A 20452-nucleotide genomic window follows, 5' to 3' on the forward strand; every position below is an offset into this window, starting at 1 on the left:
CTTTGTGATGAGCCGCTCTGAATAACAGTCCAGGTGAACACATGGAAGCTCCCCAAAGAGCAGACGGATGAAAAGCGTCCCTCTGAGATGGAGTGTTTGATATGGGATCAGGATGGCACAAATTCTCCCGGTTGGCCGCCAAACTAAATATTGAGACTTATCGAGAGCCCGGTGACGTCCCGGGACGACCCCCGCCTCGGTTGTCTGCAAACGGGAAGAGCTCCAGATCCCTGCATTGGATTAGCAACACAGATCATGGATGAGAGGGGAGAGCATTAGGAAGTGAGAAAGTCCCGGAAACACTAACAGATATCAGGACAGTGAGTCCATTGGCAAAAAGAAAAGCACCCAGGGAGGAAGGGTGACTGCTAAGTGGGCCACAACTCACGGCTTGATGATCCTCGTAGGATGTGAAGCGGCCCTCTGTTCGTTCGCTGATGACACGGCGCTCTGTGTTTGGAGCTCACTTCCTTCCTCTGAGGCTGTCTCATTAACATCCTGTGGCGCGCAGGCAGCAGGTGTTTGAAATTGACACACGGGTCAGCCATTTTGGTTCGACGTAACCATTTTAGGCTAATTTTCATTCCGAGACGGACTTGTCGGCACTCCTGAAATTGAAAACTCAGCAGGAACATATCCCAACTTTACATTAAATTTGGAGTTTCGGTCCAATTCCGCCGCTGCTTGCTATTCCTCAACCTTGTGGTCCTTTTACACCAGCTTCTTCTTACATCTTATGCGTCAGGAATGCACTCAACCTGCATCACATTTCTGTTTACACACGTCGCCGAGCACCAAAGATGGGGTTTCCAAAAGCAGGGTGAAAGATAACAAGGGTTTACATTGTTTGCATGATGCCCTGGGCGCCTGTCAGATGAGCCTGTCAATCAAAGGGACAAATCTTAGGAATGTCGGCAAGCAGGTTTTGTGCAATGTATGACAGCATCAGCCACAAGAGCTGCTTAGGGTAGGAAAAATCGGTCAGTTTGTGGGGGATAGGGACTCTGTGAGTGTCAAAAGAGACCCAATAAAATTTAAAAAATCATCATTAATAATCTGTAATTGAAAATCTTATGTTAAATTCTCAATTGTTAGAATTTCCAAGCAGCAGCTGAGCACTATGTGGACAAGTGTCGCCTCCTAGTGGATGATTAACTGCTGTGAGGTAATAATTGATATTTTTGTCAAAACACAGTATTTCATATTGGATTTTGGTCTCAAAATTTAATGTTTGAATTTACTCACCATGTTTGAATGTTGCGAATGTTGATCCATGATATAGCGAGGGAACACTGTATTGTGCTTTTTTTTTTTTCTTTTTTTTAATGATGGCAACTTGTTTTTTTGTACAACAAAGAATTTTTTAAATAATCCAAAAATAAACAAAACAAAAAAAAACAAAACCAGTCAAGTTTGTCAGATGCGCGTGAGCTGGTGCCAAAGGCTGGACGGCAGGATGCTCTCCACCTTCTCCATGATGAAGTTGAGCGGCGCAAACAGCGTGCTCAGGAACTGCAAACACACGAGCAGGAATTCAACTAGAAAAATAGTTTGGATTCTTTCAGGAACAAAGGTATAGTAGGACAGAAATAAAATCATAATTTTACAAGTAAAGTCTCCTCAAATCCAACACGAGGCAACGCTGCCATCTATAGGGATCTGTTAGTCATTACAATCCATTATAAACATCCATCTCAGTGACTAAGTAAATCGACATTTTATTTTATGGGCACACTTTAAGCAAGGAAAACAATATTTTTATTTACAACAGTTCCAATGGCAATTTCTGTTAATGGATTATTAATATGGGTGACACATTTTGTGTGTGTGTGTGTGTGTGTGCGTGCTAACCGCTTTGGCAAAGACGCCCATGAGTTCCGGGAACTGATGCGTGAGCAGAGCCAGCATGGCGGTGAAGGAGCAGAGGCCGGCTGTGAAAAGGATGAAGAAGGGGAGCTCCTTCTTGGGGTATACCGACACCTCGTGGAACACTGCTTTACACGCACAAGCACAATGATCGTTATATTAAAAAATAAATAAATAAAAATGTGTGCTTGTGTGTGTCTTACTGGGTAGCAGCTCTCTGTCTGCTGTCTCTGTGCAGATGGGATAAGGATAGAAGAGATGACCTTTCTCCAAAGGATACGGGATCATTCTGAATGCTACGCACAGGGAAACATCTAATGAGTTCTAATGCCGCAACCGGAATCCCTCTAAATGTTAATCCATTTTGTAACATGACGTACGAAAATGTAGAAAGGTGACGCAATAAAAAAAAAAACTTGGCGGCCTGTACGTGTTGCGTGAGAGACTTACTGCCCTCCCAGGTGCAGTGCAGTAAATTCAGCGCTCCCTCGACACGCTTCCAATGCTGCAGGTGGAAGAAGGCGTACGCGATAGCCTCGCTGTCTCCTCGCTTGAGGATGTGCTCCGGAGGAAGGATCAGACTCTTCATCTCCAGAAGGTACTGAGGGAGTCACACGGTCGGGTTGAGAACAACCGGTCACGTGACCATTGACACGCGTCGTAACACTGACTTTGGGAACGTGCGGGTTGAACTCCACAGCTCTGTGAATTGCTTCTACTGCATTCATCTCCGCCGTGCTCAAACCTCGTCTAGACGCTGCCTCTGGAGAGAATCTGAATGGATGCACGCATACAAGAAGTGTCATTCAGTGTCATGTCGTGTAAGTAGTTAAGTGTCAAGCGTGTGGTGTCACATCCCTGTTTTTAATTTGTGTCAATTAACAGCTTGTGCTATAATTTTCAAGCACACGATGCTCTCCTTGTTTCATGTAGGGGAGTGTAATAGTTTCGTGTCACGTCATTTTATGTCAGTCTGACTTCCTAGTTACATCGTGTGTGTGTGTGTTCATTGTAGTGTGATATTGTTAAGTGTAGCATTCCCTGTTGTGTTGTCGACGTGTGGAGTCTCCACTGTGTTGTGTACCGTCGAGAGGCGCAACTCACTTGTCTGACACGGCTCTGGCTTTGAGCAAAGCTGCTGTGTAGCATATCGTTGCAGATTTGGGTAAGCTAATATCTGCCACACACGTACACAACACAAAATGACAACACAAAAAAATAAAGTCAATTACTACTTTGGATGCAGTGACAGATCAAAAGGGTGTCAATTTCACTTATTTACTTAAAGTGTACAGAATATTTGTTCAGTAGTTCATGACAGAAGATCCAATTGTGTACAGTAGTGACTTGCACACGTGTGTGTGTGGGTGTGTGTATGTGTGGTCATACCGTCGTACTTGGCCAGTACGGCCTGCACGTCGGCGTAGTTTTGCAGCTCCAGCAGCGACTCCAGCAGGTTTTCGTGGATGTTGAACATACTGAGGAGAGGGAACTCCTTCATTAACTGGAAAACACACAACTGTTGTTACATGTAATAGCAGACAGGGGGCGGCACACATCCAGCAACCACACAACGAGGGAGAAGTGCATCTGCGTAGCCGTTCGTGACTTACATCTCTCATCATCTTCACCGCCTCTCTCGTCCGGCCAAGCTTTCTGGAGCACATGGCCAGTCTCCTCTTGATGTACACCAACACGTTGGTGTCTCTTCCTGAGGAAAAAAAAAAACACTTCCATGTTACAAGGGACATCTTTATTGTAAATTGTTTTTTTTTTTTTTCAAGAGTGTGGCTACTCACTGTGCTGGGCCTCGTACTGCGTACCGTGGTGCTGTAGCTGCTGGCTGCGGCGGTAGCATCCCTCGCCGGCTTTCAGCGCCTGCTTGAACAAGCGCTCGGCCTCCATGATGGTGGTGGCCTCCTCCTCGGCCAGCAGGATGTACGCCGTCGCGCAGCTGTGGCGTAACAACAATGCAAAGTAGCATTTTGTAGCAGCTGAATGTTAGTGGTGGAGTCCCGCCAGGTTATGTGCTTCAACCACTACCATTGTCATTATGAAGCATAATTATTTTTAGGAAGTATTTTGAAGAAATTTAAATGCTCTCTTCACTCAGACCTTTGAAGAAACAATAAGAAAATTGATACGTACTCTTCCAGCTCCAGAGCTTCGTGTGCAGCCGAGATGCGTGCTTGAGGGTTTCTCTCCCTCCACGCCTTCTGCATGACTGCAAAGAAACACAATATAGAGTTTTAGCGGCAGGAACGTTGGGAAAGGCACCCTAGAAAGAAGTGGAACTTACTGGCGTCGGCGGGCCGCAGGTGGTCCGAGTCGCAGGTGAAGAAGGTTTGATGGTCCTGCGCTGACAGGTTCATGTCGTAGTACGTCAGCGGCTCTCGGCCCGTCACCCACGTGTACCTGAGGAACACGGCGACACGTTCAGAACATCACAATTGGATGGTACATTTTTCCGAAATCAAATCATCTGTAAGCCATATTGCGATTCTACTTTGTGGTTGATGATTTCTTGGCATGCAATCCTAAACAGTGTCCCAATATTTTTGGCCATATAACGTGAAAGAAGGCGAAAGAACAAAAGAAGATCGAGACATTGGAAGATAAAAGAGGAGGAGGGGAAACCAACAGAGAATCAAAATGAGCAAGCGCGATTAGAGGGAACGTTTCAAAGGCATGGAGGAGGAGAAATGCCGGCGAAGAATGAACATGAAAGAGACAACAAAGAAAGAACGAATGTCAGAGAAAGAGACTAACAGCAGATGTGAAATGTTTTCACCGCAGTCACTCACCGATTGTACTCGGCTCCTCGGAATAAATTCAGCGGGTTTCGCCAAACTTTACATTCTGCGGATGAGAAAGAAAAACATTCAATCATGCTTTTGGGTGAGAGTAGAAATAGCAGATAAAGTGTAAAGGAACTTTACACTGATTTTGGAAACTAGAATATCAAGTAAATAAAAATGATGTGTCATAAATCCGGTTCCGGGCTACTCACCCGACACATTTTGCCGACTGGAGTCAGCCTCGCCGTTGCTGGCGCTGGAGTTGCTGGGGGAACTGCTGTCCACGCCACCCAGCAGGGGGCGCAGGTGGCTCACAGACACCTGCTCGATGAAGGAAGTGCCGTACTTCCTGAAGTACCACCACTCGAAGATCTGGAGTGAAGGAGAAGCGGCCACCATTAGAACAGGGCTCTTCAATATTTAATCCGGCCCGACAAAACATTAAAGTGCATTATCAAGAGTCCTGCCGAGAACTTTTTACACTAAGTAAAAAATAATAATAATACAAGACTCTCCAAGTGCCACCACTTGCTTGTCATATATATTAAAGAAATTTGCCCCTAAAATTGGTCAATTAAAATGCAATAATCCATTTTAAGCCATTGATACCTCACTATTAATAAGCAAATAATATTTAAATGTATTGTGTTTTTTTAAAATGTATTTTATTAAAAAGTTTGCTAATTTATCTTTAACAATTTTTTCATTACCTCATCTACAAATGAGCTGCCTCCATCCGTTTAAGAAAAAAAACAACACGTGGCCCTTGAGCACAAAAGCTCACCCACTCATGTATTGGAATGTCGGCCTCAACACGAGGTGTAGTTCAATTAGGTGTGTGGAGTTGTAGCGCAACACGAAGTCCATTAACGGAACGTCTGGATGCGAGGATGCTCCAATGTTAATAGCGACGAGCGCTCAAGCACTTTACCCTAAGTGCACCCCTGTTGCAAAATGCAAACATAAACACTTCTTTATGGCTCAACATGAAATATAAGAGTGGGGTTGGGCTATAACCCGAATCAATTTAAAACAAATTTCTGTGTGTTAGCGTGGTTTAAAGAGAACATTGGCTAATAAGCGCCAATTTGGTGTCAAATCCGCCACCTGTCCGCTCACGCTTAAGCGGAATTACAACCTTCGTGAATTGTCTCAGTTCGAGCGCGTGCGAAGCCGAGCAGCCTGCAGGGAACGAATGAGCCTAATTAACAGATGAGCTATTTTAAAGCCGCACGGCCACACAGAAGCCCGAGAGGTAAATAAGAATGAGCAGATTTGTCGCCAACTGACTGCCAGTTAATATTGGCAAGTTAGTTGACTGGTTGCAACTCACGATGGCTTAACTCGCTTCTTTTTGCTTTTTCATGCCGTTCGTTCTCAATCAACCAATCAACAGACAGCAGAGTGTTTAGCACCGCCTCCTGTGAGCATACCCAACAGGGACAAATGGGACAGGTGGGATATTATGAGTTATGGTTTTAAAATGTGACTGCGACGTGAAAAAGAAAAATTGCGCTCTTACCAAAATGAGTCCTGATATGAGGGAGGAGGTGCCCGTCAGAGCCACGTAGAACTTGGGTGTCAGGGTGTTGAGAAACATGCTTACTGCAGAGAGACAAGACAGAAAGATGGCGGATAAGCACAAAAAAAAAAGAAAAAAAAATGATAAAAAGTTATTTATTGTGGGTAAAATGTTCTATGTTTGGTCTTTAAGCATTTACAATATTAAACCAGTTAAACTGCACTTTTGAAACGGTCCGTCTATCTATCCCATCGGCAATACTTGACGTTAGTATTTGATTAACATCTCTAAGATGGCGTTTAGAGTGGATGCTTTGTCATCCATCAAGCGGCGGCGAGCGTAGTTGGGACAAAGGCGGCACTCAGATGAGCGGCAGGCCAGCCCGGTGGACACGTGTGCAAACAGAACGCAGCTGCTTGGCCATTGAGTGGAGTGGAGCCTCTCGTCTTTTTCAGAATGAACCCATTGACGACCACTCCTGCTGCTGCTGACTCTTCATCCTCTTCCGACCTCACAGTCAGTGGATTTACTCTAGCGCCACCAGGCTACAATTAAAAACTCCCCAAACAATTATCATTTAAATATAAGTCAGTCGTAAAACATTTTGATCTCAAGTGAAGACCTTATAGCGGCTCATAACATATAAATCAATTAAAAAAAATAAATATTCAATTTCATTTGGCAATGTTAATTTTTGTAGTTTGATTTTCAAGACAAGATGGCTCCATGTTATTCAGTCATCAGGCCGCTCGGTTTTGTTTTATTAATATCCAATCCATACATTAGTGCTCCTCTTTTTTCTCTGTGGCTCGCTGCGCTTGAAGCGCACAAGACAAAAATAGCCCGAGTCAGCAGTTACCACAGAAACACGATCTCTCTCTCTGGGCTGTTTTGACATTTTTCTTTTTTTTTTTTCTTTCCTCCACTCTCTAATTTATTTTTTCAATTCAAGGAGTTTGTTACCATGGCAACAGAGACAGCCGTTCACTGTCATGATGCTAGCCAATGGCGGACAACCTGGAGCGATCGTCTTTCCTATTGACCGTGACGTGAGACGAGTGTCTCCCTGTCACGAGCGGCTGCCAATCAAACATTGATTGTGAAAATCACATTTATTGTAACAGCTAGCGAGCCGTTCACGTTGCGGGCTAACAAGTGTGTAACGACGAGCTGTCAAAAATAAACACACTGCTCATTTCTAATCAAGGATCTTTCATCTTTTTTTCAAACCGGTTTGGAGATGTTTGCTCAATCAAAATACAGTTTTTAAACCTGTTTTGAACTATTTGTAATCTTCAGGCTATGAAACGACGTTATCAAAACAATGAGGTCCCAAAGAAGAAAAAACAAAAACAGTGCCTGAACATTAGGAGCTACTTTGTGTTGACTTTCAGATCATTCAATCTCAGTCTCAAAAATGTTCTCCCAAAATTGTGCTTTTGTACATCGCTGAATTATTCTATTTAAGTCTCACTCCGTAAATGCAATTAATCACATTAGCCTGTTTAAACTAGTAAGGGGCACAAAGAGCATTTTGTTACTAAGAAAATCTCTGACGCGAGTTCCCCTATTAAGTCAAGTTTTGAGGTTGTGACACGAGAATTTGGACGCATGTTTCTAGAGAACGCCAAGCTGCTTATTGATGGTTATGTTTAACTGCAACTTGTCAGCCAATTAGAGAAGGGCTTCCCTGAGTAGCAGACAAAACAAAAGGGGATTTCCTACAGGTGATATCGCAGGAAAAAATTCCTACATACACAAAAAAAAAATTACAGAACCCGCCGTCCAAATTTAAAAATTTTGTGTGCGTAGTACACATGGCCATTCCAAACAGACAGCAATCTTGTCTCATTACTACGTCGAGAATCAGAAAAATAAAGCAAATAGGTTGAGTTTTTCCAGAAAGTATCTAAAGATAGGTTCCACAGGAATTTTTTCTTTTGAAAAGCGCAACACGGAAAAGGCTCATCGTCACCATAATGACAATAAGTTTGCATGGCAAAAAACGAAAAGTGTTTAGACGGGAGGCCACGGCATCAATTTTCCGACATCTTTCCCATTGCACACACGCACGGCGCAGACGGCGAGTAGGAGAATGCGAGGCAAACCTCGGCGGGACCACCGGCTAGCTTGTGGGGCTAAAATGGTAGATCCCGGATTTGTACCACCAGCAACAACAGGAAGAGGAAAAGGGGGAAGAGGAGATGCACGACAGACGGATGGATAGCGAGATGCAATCGCGGTTTTCCTCCCCTTGCTTGACTTCCAACACGTACGAGAGGCAGGACGGACGGCGGCGGCGGCAGTACTTACGTGACGACTCTGTGCCGAACATGGCTGGATCGGGAGCTGTGATGGAGAGAAAGGAGGATGAGGAGGAGGAGAGGAAGGGGGGGTGATGACAGAGAGAGGAGGGGAGGAGGTGGTGGTGAGCAGGCAGCTACACAGCAGGGGTCATCAAAGAAACACAATGCAGCCGCCCGCCAGACGCGTAAAACGTCCCGGACGCCAAAAAATACAAAAGAGGCCCGGTGGAGCTTCACAAACGCCTTTAACGCCGACACTCCTCAGCCCCGGTCAGATCCAGTTAGCGGCTGGCATGGCGCCTCCCGCTCTCTCGCGCGCTCGCTTGCTCGCTCGCGTCCATCCTTTTTGCTTTTGTGTTGTCATTGCCCCCCTCTACGGAAGAGGGGGATCGAGGGAGGGAAAGGAGGAGGGGTGGGGGGGGTGGCTATGAAGGAAGAAAGACCCGGGGATAGACGCCTTCAGTCAGACAATAGACACACGACACACGTGTGACGTCACGGCTGGGACGGACGGACGGACGGACGGATGGATGATGGAAAGAGGGAGGGAGGGAGCGAGCAAGACGGGACAGAGGCATGAAGGGCAAATGGAAAGATGTGAACGGACAAGAAATGAGCATGTGCTGATGTCACAATGGACGACCATCAAGGAATTATTAAAGCACGTCAAGCTGATAATGATTGCAATCGGAATAATTTAAACATAACAGATTTTTTTTCCCCAGAAACGGTTTTCAAAGTGGTTTACAAATGTTCACATTTTCAATCTCTAAACGGAGATCATATCAACCAAAATGACAACAGTCGTTGGCACCATTTTTTCTTCTTGCGCCCCCTATCGGTCGGTAGTATAAATGCTTAAAATTTGGTGGCAGTCTGAAGAATCTCTGGAAGGAGTTTGCATTTGTAGGACACCCAACTTTTAAAATTGAGTTATGGTTGGTCTACTCATGACAGGCATGATTAGCAGCTTCCGTGTGTGGAACTAGTTTTGTGAGCTGAACTTCCAACCAAAGCGATGGATTTCCCCTTTCTTTACTTGCGTAGCTACCTCAGTTTTTTTGTTGGTCCTTTCATATTCGACATATCAACAAAATTCCATGTTGCAAAGTAAAACTTGCCTCACTGGCTAAATTTCTCCCGAAAAAAATAAATGAGTCAAGAGTCCCGCTTCATATGGCTGGGGCTAAAACGCCTCTGGGGTTGCATTTAATTACACCAGAGATCCCTCCCCAAAGAGGAAGAGCATACACTTGAAGCAATTTTTGGAACTTGTGCCCCTTGTGGCCTAACACCGGTACTGTGAGCTCTGTCGAGACAACTGAGACATCATTTTCCGACAACCGGCATAAACAATTGTGCACGCCAATTACACGTCTGCGTCATTGAGCACTTAACCGGAAAATGACCAGGATTGCCCTCAAATGAAAGACTTCCGGTCTTTTCAGGGACATTTTTGTGAGTCTACTCCTAATGAACATGCCCACAAAACTGTTAAGAGTGAAAGTGAATTTTCAACAAAACTCAGAATGCAACTGTAACAAGACAGACTTGCATGGCCTGCTCTAAACGTAGCTAATAACATGCTGACACGTATAACTGTAATTAGCACCGCTAATTATGTCAGCCACTGAAGGAGCTGCATGCACACGGTGTGTAAAAGTGCCTCACGCGTAAGCCGTTAAAAAGACTTGGGAACAATGCACATGCCGTAACCCCCCCCCCCCCACACACACACACACTAACATCACACGCTAGCTAGCAGTTGCCAGGCAACTGAAAAGCACGAGAGGCGAAATGAGGAGATGGCGGGAGGAAGAACGTCGTCGGTTACAGCTCTGACGTGACACTCTTGGGGGACCTGAGAAATGTTAGCGGTCTCTGATATCCAAAATTTTATAAAGTAGACCAGCCACTCAGGTCGAGATTGGCAAAGACGGGCTTAAAATAAGACCTCTTAAGTACATCATGGCTTTTAGAAAAAGAAAATTAAATTGATCAAACCTGCTGGCGGGCTACACTGGAAAAATTGCAAAATGTCTGACGAAAAACATAACTCAATGCCAGCTTTTTAGGAAAACAGTTACAGCAGGCGTTGAAAAAAAAAATCCTTAAATTGTTGTCATTGTGGTTTTCGCAAATAAGGTCAAATGTTCGCAACCATGTAAAAGCAGCACACGTCAGCAAAGACACACTTCGACCAACAGATGTCAACAAAAAAGGTTCACGGCGCCAAGACACACAAGTTGGAGTTCTGAAAAATGTGTTACAGTAAAGAAAAAGAGGGTTCTACGCTAAGATGTGAAAGTAAACGACCCTGATGACATGGAAGTGAAAGTTCAAGAAGTTCAACACAACCGTCCACTTCCATAAATTTGCCATACAGACATTTTTTTTTAAATGTTCAATGAAAAAAATGCAACACACATTATTGAAATTAAGACACATTGCCTTAAATCTAAAATGGTTAACTTATTTTGCACGTATAACCAATGAGAATTTAAAAAAAAAAGTGGAAATGCAAATCAAAGTTTTGTTGCTTTTACACATAGGTGGGAAGAACAAAGTACAAATACTTGATGTACTAAAAGTATTTATTTTCCTGATGACTGGACTGTTCCTCCCTACGTTTGAAAACAATGTGTGCTTTCTATTCCTATTTTAGTACATTTCAGGAGTTGGACTTTTTTTACTTTTAACTTGCGTGACACGAGTATTACTATTTGATTACTTTTGCCACTTCTGCTTTTACAGTTGGAAAAAAAGGACTGAAATAAAATCTTTTAAAAAAATGTTACTGTACATCACTACAGAGGAGCATTTTCATTATTTCACAAATGTTGTCCCCTGAATGTGAGCAAATTGCTTAGCTATTTAGCTTATTTTAGCTACACGAGATGGTCAGAATGTTGAGACAGCAGCTGTCAAGTTTGACACTGTACACTGTGTACCAAGCCAGCACATAAAAGTACATTTAATACACCTTTTTATGTACGGGTGCAAACAACATCAACATGCAATATTTTAAAATGTAGTCGGCGTTCCTCCGTGACCATTTAAACTTAGGTTAGCCAGCTAGCCAGCTAATGAACTTTATTTATTTATTTTTAAAAGGTAAACCAGTGGAGGCGTTAAAATACTGGCGGCGGTGTGGTAAATGGGAGGGTTATTTAAAGCGCTCACCTCTTTTTTTTTCTTCAGTGCGCGGTGCTCAGATGCCTATTCGTGGCTAGCATTTCTTCCCCCCGAGTGGTGGCTCCGGAGGGTCCCAACATGTGCCCAGTAGTCTCGCGGCGTGGATGCTGGGCGACGTGTCTGTCTGTGGCGTGTTAGCACTTCGCTGGAAGAGGCAGGCTAACGTTAGCCGAGCTAGCAACAGTCAGTGAGCCAGTCAAGACAATGTGGACGGACGGCCGGTTGGTTGGTTAGCTCCGCCCGCCTTACGGTGTCGCTGTGGGCGTCCTTGTAACACAACATACAGACTTTTATCGGCGTAAAACGTAAATATCGTCACCCTTTCAGCAAAATAATATAGATTAGGCCTAAAATATCGAAACATACCCCGCATACCCCTGAAATTAAATTGTAATCAGGATTTGTTTCAGCTTTTATGACGGAAGATCGTTGAAAGACCCTTGGTGTTAATTTCCAATGTGGCCTGTTTACAACTAAACTTGATCCTTTGATTTTTTTTAATCACATTTTTTGTAACACAAAACATTGAACGTCACCAGCAGACCAGCAGTAAAAAAAAAAAAAACTTAAATATGTCAAATTTCCGTTTTACTTTTAATCTCACAGCTAATATTATCAAATACTTTTAATTATATCGCGTTAAAACACACACACCAAAAAGGGCATTTACATTTGCATTCTAGGAAACTAAATATTTATATTTCACATTGTCCCATTAAAAAAAAAAAAACTTATGGAAGACAACAGAAATTCAAAGACTCTTTGGATAGAAAATTTGTTATTTAATGCAACATAACTGTGACCGAGTTACAATGGATGTCATGGAAATAACCACCAAACTGACAGGAGATAAGATGTTTCATACAGGTATATATATTACAGTGTCTCGTTTGTTTTTTTTAATTGGCATAGAATACAGGTTTTGTCAAGTAAAAATAAGCACAGGAGGAGAAAATGATCCTTTTTTTTCTCTTTTTTAACTTGTCTTTATTGTCACGTTCGATATTAGTTGCAGCGGGCGACCGGTTAGTCAAGCTTGTCGGGCGGTTGGAAACAGATGAGGCCGTTCAGTCGGTCAGGAGAGAGGAAAATGTGACAAGCAGTGGAAAATGCCCCACCCCCGCCATAAAAAGGGGAAAAATGTTTTGCCAATAATCACAATAATTATTTTTCTGGAAATTAACTACAAATAATTGTATTTTTGCATACATTTTGCCTGCTGCCTTGTTAACTTTCTTTCCTATGTCAAGTATATATCTTTCAAAATAATGTCTGATATCGCAGGGAGGAGTGTGTGTGCGTGTGTGTGCATGTGTGTATAAAAGAAACATCAATAAAAGGAGACACCCAATGAGTTAATTCGACATCTTGCATCTTCTTTGTCGTCTCTATTTTTTTTTTGTACAAATACAGCTATCCAGTCATGCAACATGGTTTGTTCTTGTGTGCATGTTGGTGTGTGTGTGTGTTAGAGACAAAGGGGGCAGTTAGTTTTTTTTTTCTTTTCTTTTTAAGCATTCTGCATCTCCTTGCCGAGCTTGTAGCTCAAAATCTTGTTCCAGTCGATCTTGGTGCGCGTCACAGGAAGTTGGCGGCGTAAGGCTTTGAAGGTAGTGTCCGACATGGTCTGATAGTTTTCATTAATGGCCGTCTGTGTAGAACGACAGCAAAACACTAATAATACTAATACTAAAAATAGGGTCAAAGGCCAATTACATATACATTTTGAACTTCACGTTATGAGTCGCAGTGTGATCACGCACCTGATATTCGCCCTCTGCGGCCGCCATGATCTTGACAAACCTTTCTGCGGTTGTGACCTCATTCTAGAAGGAAATAATTGGATATAGATAATTATTTTTTATATATATACATTAAATAAGGAGTCAGTACTTGGTGTAAGAGATGGGGAAGCAGAAGGTGGTACTCACAGAAATGGACATGGACTCCTTCACCTCCTTGTGGCTCACCAGCTGAACGTTGCCGTCCTCGTAATAATGAACCTGAATGGACGAACAAGGCCACCGTTAGGGGGCGCCAGAGTGCCAGTGACCGTAGCGGACTAGTCCAGTTACCTGAATTTTCATGATTCCTGCTACCTCGGTGGAGGATGGAGAGATGTTAAATTTCCATTCGGACCTCCAGCGTCCATTCCTGAGCACAGAAAGCCAGAGAGGAGGGAAAAAAAATGACACATGGGACTGACTGGCTCCAACTGCAAGTGAGTAAATAAAAGTACCAAAAGTTTTTGGGTTGAAACTGATGGCACTCGACGCACACGATGATGGTCTGATGTCCATCAATGTTTTTGCCGTAAATCTGAGGAAAGAAAAGATAACGTTGTATATTTGGAAACAATATGGCTGAATGTCTGAAAAATGCATCTGAACTATTTTGAGAAAGCTGCAAAAGCTCTCAGTTCCCAAATTTTTGGGAGAACCTAATGTCCAATCAAGTGTCCTTAAAGCCAACATGCGGACAAAAAAATAAAAGCAAGTTCTTGAGTCTCAATGAATAAAGAGCGTACGGTGCAGACTCCGTTGGGGTAATGCTCCTTGACATAAGCCCTGACGGCGGCGTCCACGGCGCTCCTCCACTCCTCCATGGAGACGTCCACATCGTGACGCCGGGGATCGCTGGCCTCCTTCCTCAGGTGGTCGAAGGAGAAGGAGATCTTGTTCTTAGGGTCCAGGACACGGCCGTTCCCCAGATCCCCGTGCTCTGTGATTAAGACCTGCCGCAGAGGACAATGTTAGCAAACACAAGTCTTTTCCTCAAAAAATATACATGATTTATTTTTTCTTGAACAAAAAAAAGTTCTCAAAGAAAAGCGTAGCTGAAGATGTGGCTGATATGAACGAGTGCAAAGTGAGACTTAAGAGTATCCTCATCACGTCTCATGTGGATCAACACTCGAGCGATTCTGCAGGGAAGGCGGGCGGCGGGGGAATTAACGCGTGGACTAAGTAGCGACGCTGACATGATGACATATCGACGTAACGCTCTGCAATCATTGCCGCGCATTTCTTCAGCCAAGACTCCACAAGCGTCATCAAAAGCGTGATTCAAGCGGTCCGCTTTGAGAAGGGTTCACGCCACGAAAGGGATTGGATGAAGAGTATGTATTGAAGTCACCTGGTCATCGTAGCCCTCAATTTTCACCGGGGTAAACTGGTCCAAGTTGTACTGCGCAAACGCACTGCAAAAGGAGGAGGAGGAATTTAATTCACGAATAAAAACGAGTCAGTCGATTCACTTTGCAATTGTCGATTTTTCCGACTTTTTCCCAGCCACTTACTGGGATGCGCCTTCCTTGAGGAGATTGTCATTGTCCAGCAGCAATCGCACATCTACAAACATGGCAAAGGACACAAGGAGGGATTAGTGGAGGAGAGAGTGAGAGTCAGTGCAAGCAAATGAACAGGCTGGAAGGGGGTGTAAAATCCCGTAAACATCACACGGGACAAAGTGGCGACAGGGGATTGATTGTATTCAAGAGTTTCGAGTCGTGCGTGTCTGTCAAGGGGAGATAAGAGGGGAATCAACATCCCCCCCCTGCGGGCGCTTATCGTGGTGGGATGAAGCTTTAATGACACTTGTGCCTGTCTCTTCAGGCTAAGCTTACCATTGATCCCAAACACCAAGGCATTAATCGCAGCTCTTCACAAGCCAACTGGGTTGAGAGTCAAAGCGTGTAACTCACCATTGAAAACTTCGTTGAACTCTCCTGGCGGGGCGTGAATGATGAATTCAGCTGCTATGCGCAACTGCGGGCGAGACACAAAATAGACATTTACATTCATACATGAACTCTTACACAAAATCCACATCCATTTTTTTTGCGGTGAAATAAATAAATGAATAAATGAGGAACTGAATAAGGGAAGAACTTAATGCACAACGGGCATGTCGAGACATGCAGGATTTCTCTTACATTTCTCTCTTGCCGCTTTTGCTCCACACTTCCTGTTTCGAGGTCACATGACAAGGAGACAACAGCGTCTACTCCCTCCTATAGCTCTCGACCATATAAGGACATGAAAATTTCCTGAGGAAGACGTGCCAGATTCGTTGGCGGCGCCCGACGGCTCGGCCAGGTTCTCGCATGTCGATGAACGGAGGGGGGGAGGAAGGTGTGTGTGTGTCCTGGGGGCACGTATTAGCAGTGTGTGTGTGCGTGTCACTATCCAATCTCTTTCGAATCGAATATCCTGAAGGTATCATTTCATGCACTGCATCAAGGAAAATATTATGCGATACCCAACTACTTGTCTCTCTTCTCTCTTTTTTTTTTTTTTTCGAATAAGGTGTTAAGTCATTTCCTTTGCTCAACCAGGCAAGGCAACTGAAACCAGTTTGTCATTTACAATGCTGACCTGGATAGAATTTATGGTGCAGTGTCTTGCCAAAAGACACTTCAACCGCAGTTGTTGACGGGAATTGAACCGCGGAGACTTCGGTCGCCGGACAACCTGCTACTAAGCACCGTATTTTGGAAGCGGTTCCAGATGAAGTGAAGCTTTTGAGACACCTTCAGAGAACGCGCACACAAGCGGCAACATGAAAACGTCGGCAGGCATTCCCGGAACATTCTTGCTTTGAGGCGACACTGTTTGGAAAGCAAAAACGAACTCTCGATGTTGCACTTTTCTTAAAAAGACGGCTAACGACTGATATTATTGTTGTTGTACTTCATTATTACACCCCAACTAGCAAACGCTGTTCTAGACTATTAAGTCCAAAATAACAAGCCAAAATCAAGTCTGGTCATAATCTGATCAAAAGCACTTTATCTGACCTTTCCAGATCCAACAAATAAATCTGCACAACACCAACGGACATCAAACTGAGGTTTGTGCCCATCTGGTTGAAAAGGCGGATGAAAGTGGGGGTGGGTAAGAGGAGCTTTACAGTCATTTATGAATATTAAATTGCCAGAGTGACAGTAGAGACCGATACGAGGGGGCTGTCAACCAGGCGAGAATGAATTTTGAGCAGCTCGACTAATACTGAAGAAGGAATTTAGGGAGAAAAAAAAAATGGTGCTTTCACTTTGCCCGTGTTTCCTCGTGTTGCGATGATATTAATAGCATCAAAGAGGATTCTCAGGCAAATCCATACAAACGTGGGTTATCAGGCTATTCCGCAAGCACAACTTGAGTAAAAAAAAAAATTTCAAAAAGCGTTGCCATGGATGTGACAGCACTGATGGAATTCTTGAAGACATTCCTAAATCAAAACCTGCCAAAGCGTTCAAACGAGCCGGGTGGACTAACCCGACTAGTTCTGTTCAAGTTCCCTACCACAGTCCTGCCAGTATACAAGGCAGTAAAACACAATACTATTTGTATACGATGGAAACAACTAGATACTCGGGAAGGGCGCTAACAGGTAGCTGTCGAGTCACTTTATGATGCAGTGATGTTGCAGCGCAAACAGATTGACTCACCAGTTTCCTGTTGTGCACTGTGTGTGTGTGTATGTGGTTTAGTTTCTGCAGCCACCAGGAAGCTCAAACAAACAACGCCAAAAAGAAAGCTATTCTTTTTCCAGTTGTCATTTACTTACATTTGCTATTATTGTTATTTTTAATAAATTGGAGCTAGTTCAGCCTGATGAGATTTTCCTCAGAAAAATTGGATTGCAGATGACGGAACAGCGATGTCACAGTTCAGCCTGAAGATGAACATTGTGATGAACAAAAATAATCCCACCCAGCTCGCCATTAATTTATAACTCTGCCAATAACAATTAAGACCTTTCACTGCATCATCTTGAGAGGTTTACCACCCTGCTCTCCACATCACTCTTGCATCACGATGCTGTTCTCTGTCAAGCTGGACAACAATTAAACTAGTCACCAAAGCTAGGCTATTTTTTTTTTATGTGAGCCAAAGCTTTAGTAAAGAGCGAGCGTCCGCATTTGGGCAAGGAGAGTTAGGCGCAACACATTTATTGAAACACACTAATATCAAATGAGAAAATAAATCTGACACAAGAAACAGACTACCTGACTCCAGCTCATTAGGCCACGCCCATTAAAGGCACATCCAACACACAACTACTACAGCACGTATAGAGTATTACACTTTATAAAACATTTGTTTAGGTAGAGGACAGTTTGTAAAGAGCAATACAGATCCATTGGGTGATTAGTAAATACGATCATAAAAACACTTTCGATTATGAACATGTAAGCACCTCTTTCTATCAACTTCATTTTAACGTCGTGACTTGTTTACTATACGCACAAGCGCCTTGATTTGACACGAATATCACGTGAAATGTTAAATTGTGTTGCAAATACTGTCAACAGTGTATAAATCAGAAAAGAGGCATCAAAACAGCAGAAGGGCGTGTTAGTAAGTCCTGCTAACTGTTAGCCTCCAAGCTGCTAAATGCTAAACTACGCGAGCTAGGTATTTTGGCGAACCAAAAACTTTGCCAGGGCGGACGACAAGCGACGCGTTCTGCTCGGTGAAAGAATGCGCTATATGTTCTTTCAACTGAGTTTATAACGCGAACGCCGCTCCTATTTTCAGCCAACACCGTACAAGGAGTCTCCTTTTGGAGCTTCGCTAAAATGAGCGGAAGTTGAGCTAAAAATAAGAAGAGCGGCGGCGGCGACGGCAGGCCCGCAAATGCCACTCGTCCAATAAACACGGTCGTCATTCGAAGCACGTCCAAAACATGGTCAAGTGCCACCTGAGAAAGACATGGCTTGTCCAATCCTAATTGTGTTTTGTTTGACTGATTAAAAAAGTATTCCTACCCTTTCCTCATTGCTGATCGGCTCGTCTTGATCCGCCATCTTTTCTTCCGGCACCACCAGCTCAGTGTTGGCTCGTGAGTGAACGATTTGTTCAAGAGAACGAATCCTTTCATTGAACGAGAGTGAACGAATCACTTCCTAAAGTGGAAATGACGTAACTTCCCGTTCACGAACAAGTCGTGAATTGGATTTCCCGTTCACCAACTGAACGGATATGTGAGTGAACGAGTCAGTAAGTGAGTGATTTGCCTTTCCAGTTCATCGCGTGAACGGATCAGTGAGGATACGAATCCTGACTTTCCCGTTCGCGAGCGAGTCAATGGGTGAACTGCCTTCCTTCCCGTGCTTCACTGGATCAGTCAGTGAACTGTAGGTGTTGTATTATAGAAAGAAATGTGTGAATTACCCGAGCCAATTATTATAATTATATATATTTTTGTTTTGGGGGGGTGTAGTTGTATTGTTTGATGTATATGTTGTTCCCACAGGATGTTGTAATATAGAGAAAAATGTGCTTAGTTGTGTGTTATTGAAGTTAAAAATAAAAAATAAAAATAAAAAAAATAAAGGATCAGTGTGTGGGGTGGGGGGGACGATTCGTTTGAACAAATATTTTGAGTGAACTGATTCTAAAGATGCAGTTCACTTAAAAGAACTGGAATGCACATCACTACACCAGCTTGTCAGAGCGCCGTGACGTCATCCCATGGGTGGTTCCCCTCAGTATGGCTCAGCTCACCCGGCGAGCTGCGCGCGCGCACGCACGCACACAATAATAATAATAGCTGTTCAGAAAATATTTATTTTATTAGCATATATTTGTTTTGTTTTTTAACTGGCTTTATTTCTTGTGCAAACAGACTTTCCTTTCTGAGTAGCCTAATTACACTGTTCATTTGTCTAATTTATTTCTATTGTGGCCAAATCATGCTTTAAAAATATTATTTAAATACGATGTTTATTTTATTTTATTAACTATTTCATTATATTTGTATTAATTGAGTATTAATACACTTACAATAGTACTGACGCTTTATGATTATTAAATAAAAATCAATTGAAGTTTATTACCTGTCGGAGGCTTCTGTAGTGCCGTACTTGTCCGCTAGACGGCAATGTAAGACAGGATTTAGAAGGCATTCCTTTTCTCAAAGCAAACGAGACAAAAAGTCATATTTTAGAAGAAAATGAGATTAAATGTCACCCAGGCTCGTTATTTGTCAGTTTTTGTGAACTATTGTAACTGTGCCCACCATCCTGAGATTTTTTGGGGTGTTACTGTTGTGCAGTATTGTCTCGTTCCACAGTGTATTGTACAGTATAGTGTTTTTGTATCTTATCATATCATATAGCATCACGTGATAGCTTATTGTCTACTTTGGGAGCAGTTGGGTGGAGTTCTCGCCTTGCTAGGGGGCATCTCCACATGCCACACGCGTTGCCAGGCAACTCAGCTGGAGATCTGAAAAAGATGAAGCAAACCAGAGTTGGAGCGGCCTCAAACTTGAAAATATCCTGCGGTGTGCAGCAAAAGGACTCAAAGCAGCATTGAGGACTTGTGAAAGGGAACCTCTGTGACTCAGCGTCAGCCTCTGCTGAGTCATGACACTGTTCCCGCCTGGACAATCATCACCTCGAGGGAATATCAAAGCTGCAGCATAATGAAGTATAAAGATGAAAGTCTACATAGTAACTTTTTTTTTGTCTCCCCAAATGTCCTTGGCAGCATAAAAAGGTGAGGACGCACCTGATAATGTTGAGACTGCTTCATTAGTTTAGCAGAAAGGGAGTTTATTAAAAGGTGAGTAAGAGGCTCCTATATGACATATTGATGCATAAGCAAGATGGTGTCTTTTATTTCTACTGAGCTCACCATCTTCTTGGCCTTTACTTAGTCAGTTTTCCAAGAAGCAAGCAGACGGAAAAAGCGCTGCGGATCTCGTCAGGGTCGCTCATTAGCGGTCAGGAAACTCAGATAATAAAGTGCAGACAA

The 20452-nt window shown here is 43.4% G+C and overlaps 2 protein-coding genes across 8 annotated transcripts; both read right to left on the minus strand.

The window, feature by feature from the left end:
* Positions 1-1297: 1297 nt before the first annotated feature.
* st7 (suppression of tumorigenicity 7) lies at positions 1298-11960 on the minus strand. 7 transcript variants are annotated; one of them, XM_088378447.1, is made up of 16 exons: positions 11676-11960; positions 8500-8535; positions 6187-6269; positions 4877-5036; positions 4671-4725; positions 4166-4281; positions 4015-4090; positions 3690-3820; positions 3480-3577; positions 3256-3385; positions 2971-3043; positions 2538-2640; positions 2317-2467; positions 2070-2162; positions 1852-1994; positions 1298-1512 (listed from the first exon to the last, which is right to left on the minus strand). In XM_088378447.1, exons 2-16 carry the CDS (start codon positions 8519-8521, stop codon positions 1417-1419), a joined length of 1530 nt encoding a protein of 509 aa, XP_088234573.1. In that variant the 5' UTR covers positions 8522-8535; positions 11676-11960; the 3' UTR covers positions 1298-1416. The 7 variants fall into 7 exon arrangements, with proteins under 7 accessions (XP_088234573.1, XP_088234570.1, XP_088234575.1 ...); XM_088378444.1 differs by having other exon boundaries at positions 1852-1991; positions 3666-3820; XM_088378449.1 differs by having other exon boundaries at positions 3256-3370; positions 11676-11959.
* Positions 11961-12448: 488 nt separating this feature from the next.
* LOC148396868 (F-actin-capping protein subunit alpha-2-like) lies at positions 12449-18587 on the minus strand. Its single transcript, XM_088378453.1, has 10 exons — positions 18460-18587; positions 15391-15454; positions 14986-15037; positions 14823-14886; positions 14215-14421; positions 13927-14006; positions 13763-13841; positions 13619-13690; positions 13451-13513; positions 12449-13338 (listed from the first exon to the last, which is right to left on the minus strand). The coding sequence occupies exons 1-10, from the start codon at positions 18496-18498 to the stop codon at positions 13198-13200; spliced, it is 861 nt and encodes a 286-aa protein (XP_088234579.1). The 5' UTR covers positions 18499-18587; the 3' UTR covers positions 12449-13197.
* Between the last annotated feature and the right edge of the window lie 1865 nt (positions 18588-20452).

The sequence above is a fragment of the Syngnathus floridae genome, chromosome 6 (genome assembly GCF_059516105.1).
Source record: "Syngnathus floridae isolate MCC-2025c chromosome 6, RoL_Sflo_1.0, whole genome shotgun sequence".
Classification (NCBI taxonomy): Eukaryota; Metazoa; Chordata; class Actinopteri; order Syngnathiformes; family Syngnathidae; genus Syngnathus; species Syngnathus floridae.

Coding starts and splice junctions, on each gene's coding strand:
- st7 (XM_088378443.1), bottom strand. CDS start 8,521: ATGTTCGGCACAGAGTCGTCAC. Junction 2,641..2,970: donor GCCAGAGCCGTGTCAGACAA/GTGAGTTGCGCC, acceptor GCATCCATTCAG/ATTCTCTCCAGAGGCAGCGT. Junction 2,163..2,316: donor GCACTGCACCTGGGAGGGCA/GTAAGTCTCTCA, acceptor CCCTGTGCGTAG/CATTCAGAATGATCCCGTAT.
- LOC148396868 (XM_088378453.1), bottom strand. CDS start 18,498: ATGGCGGATCAAGACGAGCCGATCAGCAATGAGGAAAGG. Junction 14,887..14,985: donor CTCAAGGAAGGCGCATCCCA/GTAAGTGGCTGG, acceptor CTCCTTTTGCAG/TGCGTTTGCGCAGTACAACT. Junction 13,339..13,450: donor CCGCAGAGGGCGAATATCAG/GTGCGTGATCAC, acceptor CGTTCTACACAG/ACGGCCATTAATGAAAACTA.